Source organism: Bos javanicus, chromosome 9 (genome assembly GCF_032452875.1).
Source record: "Bos javanicus breed banteng chromosome 9, ARS-OSU_banteng_1.0, whole genome shotgun sequence".
NCBI lineage: Eukaryota > Metazoa > Chordata > Mammalia > Artiodactyla > Bovidae > Bos > Bos javanicus.
The window spans coordinates 96,561,385-96,576,271 of NC_083876.1; the positions used below are offsets into that span (position 1 = coordinate 96,561,385).

The window sequence follows — 14,887 nt, forward strand, 5'->3', positions numbered from 1 at the left end:
TACATACATATATATAGGCTTCCCACATAAGTCAGTTGGTAAAGAATGTGCCTGCAATGTAGGAGACCACATCTTCTTTATCCACTCATGTGTCGATAGCCACTTAGGTTGCTTCTTAGTTATTGTAGAAATGCTGCTGTAACATTGGGGTGCATGTATCTTTTCCAATTAGTGGTTTTGGTTTTTTTCTCATATATATACCCAGGAATGGAATTCATGTAGTTTGCTTTTGATCACCTTTATCTGACCTAATTTTGTGGTATCTTTGACCCTGTTTCACATTTCTTCCGTATCACTAATTCCCTGCAAAACACTAAGGTTACAAAGGGAAGAAAAACACACTTCTTGACTTGGAGAGGTTGACAACCTAGTGAAGAATATGGACAAAGTAGAGCACGGTTCTCAGAAGTATGAACCACCTGTGCTGGTTTAGGAACTAAACGTTCTTCGTTATCACAGGAATATCCTGGAACCTTCTTCGTTATCGTGGGAATATCCCGGCAAGGAGGCTGAGGGATCATCCCTGTCCAGCAACGATAGCCTCACAGTCAGGCCAAGAGCTTGGGTGTGGGCTTGTGAGCTTCGGGTGGCAGATAAGCGCCTCCAAGTGACTGCAGCAGCTAGGACAATGGCAATGGGGAGGGAGCGATGCTGCGAGCAGGGAGCAAGGTGGTGGCACTCAGGCCTGCATGGGAGACGGTGATTTCAGAGACACTTCAGAGTTAAACTGGGGAGGGGAGGGCTTGCTGACTGCTGTGCGATACAGAGGTTGTCGGTAACTCCAAGTGTGTGGCTAACCCACCGCCAATTATCCCTGTCCTGGAACACAGCAGGGCCTGGACGGTGGAAGCCTTTCAAACTCCCAGGGAATGTGTGTTTTAGATCAAGTTCATTATTTCCACATTCCAGGAGGTGTGGGGGGGGGAGGTTGCTGGGACAGCTGGAGCCTCTCGTAGTACTTTATGTCAGCACAAGAGAAGCATTTATTTTTTCAGTTTGAAGAATTTTTTTTCTTTTCCACAAGGTTTATTACAAGATAGCGTGTACCGTTCCCTGCGCGGTGCAATAGGGCCTTGCTGTTTGTCCATTCTCTATAGTTTGTATCTGCCAACCCCAAACTCCCAGTCCATCCCTTCCCTGCGCCCTCCCCCGTGTTAACTACAAGTGTGTTCTCTAGAGTCTGTTTCTGTTTTGTAGATAAATTCATTTCCTAGTTTGGATTCCACACATTGTTGTTGTTCAGTCGCTATATATGGGATAACACGCACCACATCTTTATCCATTCATTCTTGCTTCTTAGTTACTGTAAAAATGCTGCTGTAACATTAGGGTGTGTGTATCTTTTCCAGTAAGTGGCTTTGGTTTTTTTCTCATATATATACCCAGAAATGGAATTCATTTAGTTTGCTTTTGATCACCTTTATCTGACTTAATTTTGTGGTATCTTTGACCCTGATTCACATTTCTTTCATATCACTAATTCCCTGCAAAACACGAAGGTTACAAAGGGAAGAAAAATACATTTCTTGACTTGGAGAGGTTGACAACCTAGTGAAGGGTATGGACAAAGTAGAGCACGGTTCTCAGAAGTATGAACCGCCTGTGCTGATTCACGGACTGCAGCACGCCAGGCTCCTCTGTCCCCCACTATTTCCCGAAGTTTGCTCAAACTCACGTCCATTGAGTCGATGGTGCAACCCAACCATCTCATCCTCTGTCACCCCTTTCTCCCTTTGCCTTTGATCTTTTCCAGCACCAGGGTCTTTTCCAATGAGTTGGCTCTTTGCAATGTCAAAACAGTCAGACATTAATAGATAAGTTCATTAATAATATTCTTATGAAATCCTAAAACATCAAATAACCCTATTTAAATACCATTACAGAATGCCCACCTTCAGAATGAGAAGGGGGAGAAATCCTGTCATGTTGGAATGGTTGATGATAAACAGCACTGTTTCCATTTATCTCATTGTTCTTGAGCATGTGAGTTTCCTAGAGCTGCGGTATCAAAGTACCATGAACTGCATGGCTTGCAACACGGATTTGTTCTTTCATATCCTGGAGGCTGGAGTCTGACCTCCAGGTGTAGGCGTGGCCTCGCTTTCCCTGAAGGCTTAAGGACACTTGCCTGCCTCTTCTGGGCTTCCGCTGGTTGCCAGCCATCCCTGCATTCCCGGACAGCATTCCCATCTCTGCCTCCATCTTCACATGACCTTCTCTGCATCTCTGGGCCTTAACTTAACCATGACATCTGCAAAGACCCTATTTTGAAATAAGGCCACACTGAGGTGGTGAACCTGAACTTTGGGGAACATCGTTCAACCTACCACCCTGGGCTAATGCATTATAAGAGTTGGGGAAGGGGATTCCCTGGCGGTCCAGCAGTTAGGACTTAGTGCTTTCACTGCCAGAGCCCAGGTTTGATCCCCTGGTCAGGGAACTAAGATTCTGCAAGCCTCCCTGTGTGGCCAAAAAAAAAAAAAAGACTTGGAGAAGATATAAGTCAATACACATCTACTTAGTATCTATTAATTGCTGCCACTAAACTAGAAGTAAGGATAGAGCTATAAACAAGATAGACATAATTTATTTTTTAACTTTTTATCTCATATTGGGGTATAGCCGATTAACAACATTGTGATAGTTTGAGGTGAACAGCAGAAGGGCTCAGCCATACATACACATGTGTCCATTCTGCCCCAAACCCTCCTCCCGTCCGGGCTGCCACATGACACTGAGCGGAGTTCCCTGCGCTGTACAGTAGGTCTTTGTTGGTTATCCATTTTAAATGCAGCAGTGTGTACATGACCATCCCAACCTCCCTAGCTATCCCTTCACCCTGGCAACCATAAGTTCATTTTCAAAGGAGACAGACAATTTCCATTGTTGGGCATTATGCACAATTTAGGAGAAGGTGACAAATGAGGACCACTGGATACTTCACTGATCTTTCCATTTTACTTTGGCACTGTATAGTTTTAGGTTTAATTTTTAAATGTAGTTTCCTAAGACAAGGTCATCTGTTTTCATCCCATATGGAATAGGAATCAAATATTAATTACATACTCATTGCATATGAAATTAGGAAAGTAAAGGGGAAAAAATGACTTAAGTGTGGCCCATCTTTTCATGCTATAACTCTCCCCCAGAAGATTTTCTCTGGCCCCAGAAAGATTGGGATGGTTTTAATCATGTTGCCTCCAGCACCATCCCAGAAAGCATTGAAGATCAAATGTCCAAACCCATACTGAAGTAACTAAGTGGGTGGGAATCAAGCTGTCTTACAGAGAACACGCTCATATATTGGAAAACAGAAGACAAAGAATACACTTTTGTGTTTGATCTGGTCAGTTTTATTTTGTAGACCGAATTTCCCAAGTCTTAGAGTTGTTCTTAGCAGCAATGGAAACGACTTGCTCCTATTCTGGACGCATTTTATTTGTGTGTTCTGCAGATACAGCTGCTTTCGTAGTCTCATGCTCGTCGTAACCGACTGCCAAGAATAAGTTCAAATTTGTAGTGCTGTGTGTGAGTACCCAATGTTAGCAGGGGTTGCTTGCCTGAGCTGGGAGTCCTCACTTCCACTTAAGGAACTTTTGGACTTGGTTCCTTGGGCTGTTGAATTAACATTAGAAAGACTTTTCCTCTCAGCCATTCTTGACGTCATCACCAGGATGACTGCCCCTGAGAAGAATACTGAGCAGCCTTTTAGGGGAATCAGCTCTAAAATTATCTCAGAGAAAACTGTTTAACCAGCGCTCCCCCCACGAAGCCCGACTGGAGAATGAAATTCTGGAAAACAATTTTAGAACAATCGTCCGGGTTGTATCCTCATCTAAGACCCACTGTCTCTGACCCAAATTTTTGAATTCTAATTAAAGCCTGAAAAATAAAAGAGCTTGTTTTTTTTTTATAATTTATTTTGTGTTGGGGTATAGCCGATTAATACTTTTGTGATCGTTTCAGGTGTACAGCAAAGGGACTCACCGTACATATACAAGTATCCTTTCTCCCCCAGACCTCCCTCCCATCCAGGCTGCCACATAACACTGAGCAGAGTTCCATGTGCTGTACAATAGGTCTTTGCTGGTATCCTTTCTAATATAGCAGTGTAAACATGACCTTCCCAAAGTCCCTAAGTGTTCCTTCCCCTTGGCAACCGTAAGTTCGTTTTCTAAGTCTTTGAGCCTCTGTTTTGTAAGTAAGTTCATCTGTATCATTTCTTGTTAGATCCCACATATAAGGAAAGTCATGTGATATTTCTCCTCCTTCTCTCTGTCTAACTTCACTCGGTATATACTCTCTAAGTCCGTCCATGTTGTTACAGATGGCATTGTTTCATTATTTTTAATGGCTGAGTAATATTCCATTGTGTGTGTGTGTGTGTGTGTATACCACATCTTCTTTATCTGTTCCCCTGTTGATGGACATGTAGGTTGCTTTCATGTCTTAGCTATTGTAAACTGCTGCAGTGAACACTGGGGTACATGTATCTATTCGGGCCATGGTTTTCTCCGAATGTATGCCCAAGAGTGGGATTGTAGGGTCATATGGTAGTTTTATTTTTAGTTTTTTTAGGCATCTCCAAACTGTTCTGCATAGTGGCTGTACCAATTTACATTCCCATCAACAGTGCAGGAGGGTTCCCTTCTCTCCACACCCTCTCCAACTTTTGTTGTTTGTGGATTTTTTTTTTACGATAGCCATTCTGACCAGTGTGAGGTGACATCTCATTGTACTTTTGATTTGCATTTCTCTAATAACTAGCGATGTTGAATATCTTTTCATGTGCCTATTGGCCATCTGTATTTCCTCTTTGGAGAAATGTCTATTCAGGTCTTCTGCCCATTTTTTGAGTGGGTTGTTTGTTTTGATGCTACTAAGCATCATAAGCTGTTTGTAAATTTTGGAGACTAGTTCCTTATCAGTCACATCATTTGCAAATATTTTCTCCCAACTGTGGGCTGTCTTTTCATTTTGTTTATTGTTTCCTTTGTTCTGCAAAAGCTTTTGAGCTTAAGTAGGGCCCAATTGTTTATTTTTGCTTTTATTTCCATTATTCTGGGAGCTGGATTGAAAAAGATGTCGCTGTGATTTATATCAGAGAGTGTTCTGCCTGTGTTTAAAAGAGCTTTTTAAGACCCATACTCATCTGCCATTTTTAATTTGAGTTTATTCAAGATAGCTATAAACCCGGCCGTTTGGGTAAGTCTTTTTGAAATGAAAAAGTTGTCTTGGACTTTTCTCTTTAAGTAAAAAGTATTAATGAGTCTGTTGCAGATGGGGCATTCAGAGTAGATATAAAATTGTGTTTGTTTAAAACCCTACATCCTTTCTTCAAAAACTGAGAAATTATTCTCAATAATCTCTAGCAGTTTGACCAAATCCCCTTCAGAGGGACCCTCTTTCTCTGTGTCCTCGGGAGTTCGTGGGAGGTAGTTTCAGCTTCAGTCCTCAATCTTAAATTGTCTTGTTTCTTGCCATTGCTATCAAAAGATATCTATCGTCACTCCAAGGCGAACTTAGAATATTACTGGTTTGGTTGGAAGTTTTTATGTGCAATCTTAATATTCACACATCCCTTACACCTCCTATAAATTGTTTTCATTTTACCCTTTTGTTGAAACAGCGTGACGCTTCTCGAACTTCTCTTTTGTCACACATTTCAACAGAATCTCTGTCCAGTGAAGTTAGATACTGGCCTTTACTGCTTAGAAAGAGTTGAGATTCTTAAGAAAACCTGAAAGCATTTTCTTAACCTTTTATTGAATTGACTAGTTATTGATCTGTCTTCACTGAGCTAACCACGTACATCTCTCATGCTCTGTGTGTGTGTGTGTGTGTTTTAATCTGGTTTCTTGGTTTTTGTTTTTTTCCCCATGAATGACCAGTTATAAGATTAAATTGTCATTGAAGTTGTCAGTGGGATTCACTCGTAGAGCAATCTTGATTCAGTAGAAAAAGCTGTAGCTTAAGAACCTAACCTGGTTCTTAAGTAATCAAGTTATTTCCATGGGAGCTGGAGGCATTCTCCTCTGCAGCCGCAGAGCAGCAAGAGGTCGCCCAGTCAGGCCGGGACCCAGGGAATCTGGGCACCAGCTGCCACTTTCCATTCCCCAGCACCTGGCACTGCCCCACCTGCTCACTGGAGGAAGGGGTGCAATGCATTTCCTGGTCCCCTTCCCTGGCCTTAATGGAAAAGTAAAGGCTAAATACAACACGTGTTTACAACTGTGCCAGAGCAGATGGCGGCCCAGCGAATCAGAGCATCTCTGCTGTTCCTTCCTCCCAACGTGACGGTAACGTGGGTGCTGCGGGTGTCCTCAGCTAGAGCAATGTCCAGGACACCAGGATGTCCTGGCTAGCGAGCAACCAGCATGTGACAAGGTGGAGCCTCCCAGCCACGACCTGCACTCTGGAGCCCTCTTTTCCTCCCTCGCCCTCCTTGGCAGTTGTTTTGTTTAATGAGTTTTAGCTTTCTTTAGTAGTTGGGTATTCTCTGAATATCTATTACTTTGCTGACCAAGGTCCGTCTAGTCAAAGCTATGGTTTTTCCAGTAGTCATGTTTGGATGTGAGAATTGGACCATAAAGAAGAGTGAGCACCAAAGAATTGATGCTTTTGAACTGCGATGTTGGAGACGACTCTTGAGAGTCCCTTGGACTGCAAGGAGATCCAACCAGTCCATCCTAAAGGAAATCAGTCCTGAATATTCACTGGAAGGACTGATGCTGAAGCTGAAACTCCAATACTCTGGCCACATCATGCAAAGAGTTGACTCACTGGAAAAGACTCTGATGCTGGGAGGGATTGGGGGCAAGAGGAGAAGGGGACAACAGAGGATGAGATGGCTGGATGGCATCACCGACTCGATGAACATGAGTTTGAGTGCACTCCGGGAGTTGGTGAGGGACAGAGAAGCCTGGCGTGCTGCTTTTCATGGGGTGGCAAAGAGTCAGACACAACTGAGCGACTGAACTGAACTGATAGAAAGAAAGAAAGAAAGTGAAGTCGCTCAGTCGTGTCCAACTCTTTGCGACCCCATGGACTATAGCCTACCAGTGTCCTTAAAAAGGATGTCATCAACTGCCCAACTCTTAACAAATTTAAAGTACTGACTTTTTAGGGCAGACATGGTACTCTTTCTTCTCTTAATGCCCCAAAGAAAGAAAATATTTAATGTCAAACATTTGGCATTTCCCACTCATTACCATGGAGGAAAAAGGAAAGGACCCAGGAGATGTGGGTTGGATCCCTGGGTCAGGAAGATCCCCTCGAGGAGGAAATGGCAAGCCCACTCCAGTATTCTTGCCTGGAGAATCCCATGGACAGAGGAGCCTGCTGGCCTATAGTCCATGGGGTCGAAAAGAGTCGGACATGACTAAGCACACACACACATCATTTGCACTTAATTAGGCTGGGAGAACACAAAGCAAATGCCTTTTGTTTTGTAAAATTGTGCTGAAAGTAAAGTAGACCCCTAACTCTTCCTCCCAAACTTTGTGTGTTTGCAGGAATACCCTGGTTGAGGACCACTGTTGCTACCCTGGGAAGACTAGGCATAACCATGGCCTTTGAAATTGTCTATTTGGTAAATTCAGAATTGTACCCAACAACATTACGGTAATTCCAACATCCGTATCATGGTTTCTCCTAAGTAATTCTGCAGCTGCATGTTTTAAGTTGACCACCTGCAATGCAGGAGACACAGGAGACAACTGGTTTGATCCCTGGGTTGGGAAGATCCCCCTGGAGAAGGAAACAGCAACCCACTCCAGTATTCTTGCCTGGAAAATCCCATGGAAGAGGAGCCTGGTGGGCTACAGTCCATAGGGTTGCAAAGAGTCAGACAAGACTGAAGCAACTGAGCACGCACACACCCACGCATTAGACTTGAAATCAGAAAATCTGGTGAGTGTGCTTGCAGCATGAGTTACATTTCCCATCATCAGCTCCACTCTGTGTAAAGGCTCCAGCCTCTGCTCTGACCACACTCCACAGCCAGTTCCTAAAGGACGAAATCAACCAATGTGCGCAGCTAGTGCAAACTGGCCTCCTTTCTGGGGGGAATATTCATGAGCACACCTTACTGTCAGTCTAGGCACCACGAGGGCACACGAGTGCCACAGAGCGGGCTGGGTAGCACGCTAATGGATGATTAATTTCCACCAATACTGTAGACTCCACCCTCTGGCTCCAATTAGCCTCACTGTGACTCTGAGTCACAGTGACAGGTGTGAAGTGGTGCAGCTTGGAAATGAATTGCGTAGGAAATGATTTGCATAGAGTATGAGAGAGGAGATGTTTTCAATGTCAAGCACTAGAGAAATGGGAAATATTGTTACCATTCCTGTTACTTAGAAATCTGAAAATATTATTCATCCTGAAGTTATTTAAATATTTTTATTTCAAACAACTTTTTTATTCTGCAGAAACTTTGGAGTTTCACTGTGTTCCGGTTTATGTGATTTTGGGGGGATTATAGCCCCGTTTCTGCTCTTCCGGCTAGCTGCCATTTGGCTGGAACTACCTCTTATCATCTTTGGTAAATATTCACTGCATGCACTATTCTTAAATGCTTTCATTTGCATTCTTTGTATTACTAGAACCTACAATGATGACCAGGTTCGATATTCATGATATTCATTTGCTCTTCCCATAACTCTTACAGGTTTTGAGGCACCACAGTGAAATGTGGGCCCTAAATCATTTAAATTCGTTTTACATTAAAGAGTTGCAATTAAAAAAGTGTTCAACTTAAGAACTTTCCTTACAGTCTAGTGGTTAAGACTCCACATTCTCATTGCAGGGGTCATGGGTATGATCCTTCATTGAGGAGCTAAGATCCCACATGCCACAAGGCATAACCCACCCTTCCCCTCCTGCAAAAAAAAAAAAAAAAAAAATCTGAAAGGTAGGGTTTGGCAGCATGGGAACAAAATATACTTTCTAAAGAAGTGTTTGATTTAGCTTTCTTTGTTGAGGTTCTGAGTTAAAATCAAATACTGTGAAACTCTTTTATGATACTGTGGGACACAACCAGTAGTTTTGGGGGGACCTAATAGGACCTTTTGTGTGTTTAAAAGAAGCCTAAAAATGAATTGTGTTGTTGAAAGTTCCATGTCTTTCAATACTGTATCTTCATTTGCTTTGACGCTGAGTGCACCACGCCGAAAGAATAGAGGACACGGAACCCTTGCATACCTACCACGAGCTCTGTGATGACCGTCAGGTTCATACCCTCCTTCCTGCCCTTGGACTTCTTGAAACTCATGACGGGATGGAACCATAGCGCAAGGAGGGGCCTGGGGTAATTCTGGCCGGTGCCTCTCCATTGCTGGTCCAACTTTCCTTCCCGGGTCTCACACCCGCCTCCCCTCTCCTTATCAGCAAGAGAGGATGCTGGCTGGCTCCTTGCTCACCTCCTTTCCTCCACCTCCACCTGCTTGCTCCTGGTAAAGAAGGCTGGCCACTCACTGCTCAGCAGTTTTAAACTCCAATGAAAATATCGCATCCATGAGGAAATAAACCCAGAGGAATGCAGTAGTCCTTCAGCAGGCCTGGGACCACAGAGTCAGTGTCTTACTGGTGATTCAGTAAATGGTCACTTCAGACTATTTCATGGGATCTGATAAACAAGCTCAGCATAGATTCTGGGCCAGCATGAAAAAGCAAAGAGAAGGCATTGTTCAGCCAAGACAGAGCCGTCTAAGAGCCCAGTCCCTCAAGATGGGGGACTGGCCTCAAGGCAGGCTGGCTGAGCTGGGCGCAGGCCCTTGCTTTGCAGAGGGAACTGCCTTTCCAAACCACCACTCACAAGAGCGTGTGATAAATAAGGGTGCCTTTGGACTTCCCTTGGAGTAGGAAGTGGCAACCCACTCCAGTATTCTTGCCTGGAAAATTCCATGAACAGGGGAGCCTGGCAGGGTCGCAAAGAGCTGGACACGACTGAGCCACTTTCACTTCTGGACTTTCTTGGTGGCCCAGTGGCTAAGACTGCTCTCCCAATTCAGGGGGTCGATCCCTGGTCAGGGAACTAGACCCCACACGCCACGACTAAGACCCCTGGCGTGGGCAGTAAATAAATAAACAATATTAAAAGAAAGAAGGGTGCATGAGAACACATCACAGGATCGATGACCCATCCCATGGAGTCAAGAGGAGAGAGAGTCAGGGAGCGACGAGGCCCTTGTTGAGATGGGAAGGTGAGGAGAGGTTATTCACGTGAGAGGTGCAGGCTGGTGCTCCAGGCATTGGAAAGACCTGCAGTAAGAGGAAGCTGGGGCCGCCCAGGTGACTCAGATGGTGAAGAACCGGCCTGCAATGCAGGAGACCCAGCTTGAATCCCTGAGTTGGGAAGATCCCCCAGAGGAGGAAATGGTGACCTTCTCCACAGAGTGCCGTGTGTGAGGCGAGGCCTGAAGAGAGACAAGGCTGGGGAGACCAGCTGGGGCCCGAACACCGGACGTGCAAAGGGTCTGCTCTGTATCCAAACAGCAGTGGGAAGCCGTGTGGAGTTTTAAGCTGGGGTTGGCAGGGTCAGGTCTGCCTTTTAGAAACTTGACTCTGATGGCAGATATGCTAGGGACTTAGAGGGGACGGCGCTAGTAGGGAGACTTTTAAAAGAATGTTGTTGTAATCAGGTCAGGACTGGGTCTGAGGTGATGGCACACAGGCGTTGAGGAGTGGATTGATCTGAAGAAATACATTGGAGGTTGAACTGGCCAAGAGGGGCTGACTGACTGGGTGAGGGACCAGAGCGAGCAGGGAGAGGGACCGAGACACTGCTGACTGAGGGAACCATAGGAGGGTTTAGCACATTAAAGGCACCTGTCTGCGGAAGGACGTGCAGGGATTCTACCTGGGCTGCTTGTAGGATGAGGTGCCTCTACGAAATCCAGGCTGAAATGGTGAGGAGGCAGTAGGTTTGACGACCTGAGTCAGGAGTAAAAAGTGGCCTCAAGATGAAGGTTTGGAAGCCACCTGGATGAAGAGAACCCCTGAAACCATGGCAGTGACTGAAACCCCACACACACAGCAAACAGGGCAGAGTGAGAGGAAAGAAGGGGCCCAAGACAGAGCCCTGAGGAGCCACAAGTGCCCAGTGTCAGCAGAGTGAGAAGTGCCAGGTAGGGGATGTGAGGGACGCGAGGGGAGCAGGGGGGAGACCAGGAGCTCGAGGGGCGCGGATGCCAGGGGGTGGCGGGTGAAGCCACTATCTGTCAGAGCTGCCGTGAGGCCAGGCAGCAGGGGCCAGAAGCAGGGCCACTGGGCCTGGTGGTAGCGGCCCCTGGTCATCTGGAGGGAACCAGGCCGGCGAAACACTGAGGAGAAGAGCCCAGACTCGAGCAGATGGCAGTAGGACGTGACTCCGGCTCACCAAGTTCAGCTGGCAAGTTTTCAAGAATCTTGGAGCCACCCCGGTGGCTCAGATGGTAAAGACTCTGCCTGCAATGCAGGAGACCTGAGTTCAGTCCCTGAGTCGGAGAGATCCCATGGAGAAGGAAATGGCAACCCACTCCAGTGTTCTTGCCTGGAGAATCCCATGGACGGAAGAACTTGGCAGGCTATAGTCCACGAGGTCACCAAAGAGTTCAACATCATTGAGTGACTAACAGTAATCATTAAAAATTGAGTATACGAGATGAAAAACAGAGGTAATAAATACATCTGCTCAGTTCCCGATTCACTGAGCTTTGCTGTGTCTGACCTTGAGGCTGGTGTGTCCACTGGTGTCCATGGTGGATATACTGCTGCCCATCTCCCCAGGGCCTCACCCGCGAGGCTGCGTTGCCGGTATGAATGACACACATCCACAACGGGTGTATTTACACCACGGAAATAGACAAATGCTGAAAATCAGGACTTTGTTTTCTGGAGAACCAGTTGTTAGGTATTTACGGGCACAGTACTGGCTATGAAGATGTGTCTCTGATAGCTCAGTTGGTAAAGAATCCAGCTGCAATGCAGGAGACCCTGGTTCGATTCCTGGGTTGGGAAGATCCGCTGGAGAAGGGATGGGCTACCCACTCCAGCATTCTTGGGCTTCCCTGGTGGCTCAGCTGGTAAAGAATCTGCCTGCAATGTGGGAGACCTGGGTTTGATCCCTGGGTTGGGAAGATCTCCTGGAGAAGGGAAAGGCTACCCGCTCAGTATTCTGGCCTAGAGAATTCCACGGGCTGGATAGTCGATGGGGTCACAAAGAATTGGACATGACTGAGCAATTTTCACAGAAAGCAAGAAAGGATGGTGTTTCAAGGATTTTGGTTCTAAGACAGAAAGGAGGATGGTGGCTAGAGGATCGTGTGAGGTTGACAGAAGGGTCTGTAGAGAGGAGAGATTTGAATACGTTTCAAGGCGTCACCAGTGGGGTAAAGCTGCTGGAGAGAGAGGATGAACCCCTACAGCGAGGAGCCCAAAGGACTCCAAGAGCTGCTCTTGGGCAGACGCGGGGACCAGCCTTGCCGGGTCACGCGACGGGAGGAGGGCGGGGACGGGGGGCAGCACAGCGGGCAGTGGGACTGTCAAGGGTCTGAGACGCTGAGGAACTGTCAGATCGTGACAGGATCGCTGGGGAGCTGGGCAGGGTGACCTCAGCCGAGCACTGCTGCGGGGGGTGGAGGAGTTAGGGTGGGGAGCACAGCGGCTTCCAGAGGGCGCAGGGGGCGATGCAGGCGGCTGTGCCATCTGGGGACCATAACGCCGTTTCCCTGTCCCACAGGTACCCTGGCATCTGTCTGCGGTGCTCTTGTGATGCTCCTGCCTGAAACCAAGGGCATCGCCTTGCCAGAAACAGTGGATGACGTAGAAAAGCTTAGCAGGTATGATACGAAATTCAGCACACCCTAATTGAAAGCAGGATTTCAAACCCACTGGGAAAGGATGGGGCTGAGAACACTGAATGTGTGGGAGGGAATACAATATTAAATCCCTGTCTTGCATCTTAAGCAAAAAATTCAAAGCAGATTTAAAAGGTTAACGTAAAACAAATCTGGAAATGAACATGTTTTATTTTTTAAATGTGGTTATGAAGAGAGAAATATTTCCAAATAAGGTGTGAAAACTCAGAATCCAAAGGAAAAGAACTGATGACTGGACGAAACAGAAATAATTTAAATGTGCATCCGTGGGCAGCCAGTGGTGACAATGATAATATATCCATAAAATGGATTGCTACACAGATATTTAAATAGTAGAAATATAGATATATGAAAGACATGGAGAGATTTTCAAGGTGGATTACAAACTGAAAAGTCGCTGAACAATGTGTTATAGTATTTATTAAAAAATAAAACCAAGAGTTATCCCTCTCTATAGCTAGATGGGAAAATAAATGATAGTGAGGTGATGATAAGTAGATAGATGATAGCAGAAATAAAATAGGAGAAGGAGAAAGAGATTGAGTTTAGGGGGAGGGCATCTAAATAGCATGCAGAGGAAGTTAATATCCAACCAACATTTAAACATAAAGTGTATTTTATATTTAAAAAGTCACATTACATACATTCTAATTTTCTCTGAAATTTTTCATAATAAAAATAAGAGAGATTATGAAAATGGGAATGTATAGGGAAAGACCTAAAATGATAAAATATACCCTCTGGGGTAGAAATGTGTTGGGAAAAGGGGTGCAGAAGAGAGAACACTTATTTTATACCCCATAGACTTCTGCATCATCAATTTTTTAAATTATGACAACATGGTATTGTATCATTTGTGAATTTTATTTTATTTGAATTATTATTTTTTTTTGGCATGTGGGATCTTAGTTCCTTGACCAGGGATTGAACCCACCTCTAGCATTGGAAGCTCAGAGTCTTAACCACTGGGCCACCAGGGAAGTCCTTATTTGTGAATTTAAACAGATAATTTAACAGCTAATTTGAAAAATAAAAATCAGTCTTCTTCTAAACAATGACCTGGAAATTAAGGATAGGGATCTCTAAATTTTATCAGATATATTTATGGGAAGATGGGGATGTTAGTCGCCTCATGGCAGTTTTCTTCATCACTTGGCAGATTGGGTAGAGATTAGAAACTGACAACTTTTAGGATCCTGTGTGAGTGGTCAATGGCTTCACACATGTCACTTCACACTCAAAGCGGTGGTGTGCAACAGAAGTTCTTGCCCTCACTTTTTTATGCTCAGAAAGACTTGACGACGTCTATGTGCTAGAACTGGGGTTGACATTGCCTAGTGAACAGGTGTGATGTTGTTTGCTACTTGTTTTTGCTGTGTTGGGTCTTGGTTGCCACGTGGGCTCTTCTCTAGCTGTGGCAAGTGGGGGCTACTGTCTAGCTGCGGTGTGTTGGCTTCCCCTTGCAGAGGCTTCTCTTGTTGCAGAGCACAGTCTGTAGGACTCTCGGGCTTCAGTAGTTATGGCACATGGATGGGCTCAGATGCCCTGAGGCACATGGGATCTTTCCAGACCAGGGCTCAAACCCATGTCTTTTGCCCTGGCAGGTGGATTCTTTACCACTGAGCCACCAGGGAGGCCCTGGTAGTTTCATTATCTTAGGCTTATCCTACTTGATTACGAGTAGCTTCATAACAAGAATCTCCCGGTAGGATTGGAGATTCCTCTCTTCATATCCTCTTTAACAAGGTACCATCGCCCTCTCCGGAGAAGGCAATGGCAACCCACTCCAGTACTCTTGCCTGGAGAGTCCCATGGACAGAGGAGCCTGGTGGGCTGCAGTCCATGAGGTCGAGAAGAGTCTGACACGACTGAGCAACTTCACTTTCACTTTTCACTTTCATGTGTTGGAGAAGGAAATGGCAACTCACTCCAGTGTTCTTGCCTGGAGAATCCCAGGGACGGGGGAGCCTGGTGGGCTGCCATCTATGGGGTTGCACAGAGTCGGACACAACTGAAGCGACTTAGCA

General features: G+C 45.6%; 1 protein-coding gene across 1 annotated transcript in view; it reads left to right on the plus strand.

The window, feature by feature from the left end:
* SLC22A3 (solute carrier family 22 member 3) overlaps positions 1 to 14,887 on the plus strand; it is a 97,115-nt gene that overhangs the window by 77,120 nt on the left and 5,108 nt on the right. The window contains exons 8-10 of the mRNA XM_061428483.1: positions 7,515 to 7,623; positions 8,433 to 8,545; positions 12,722 to 12,821. Coding sequence (XP_061284467.1) covers positions 7,515 to 7,623; positions 8,433 to 8,545; positions 12,722 to 12,821 — 322 coding nt within the window. The remainder of the gene's footprint in view (positions 1 to 7,514; positions 7,624 to 8,432; positions 8,546 to 12,721; positions 12,822 to 14,887) is intronic.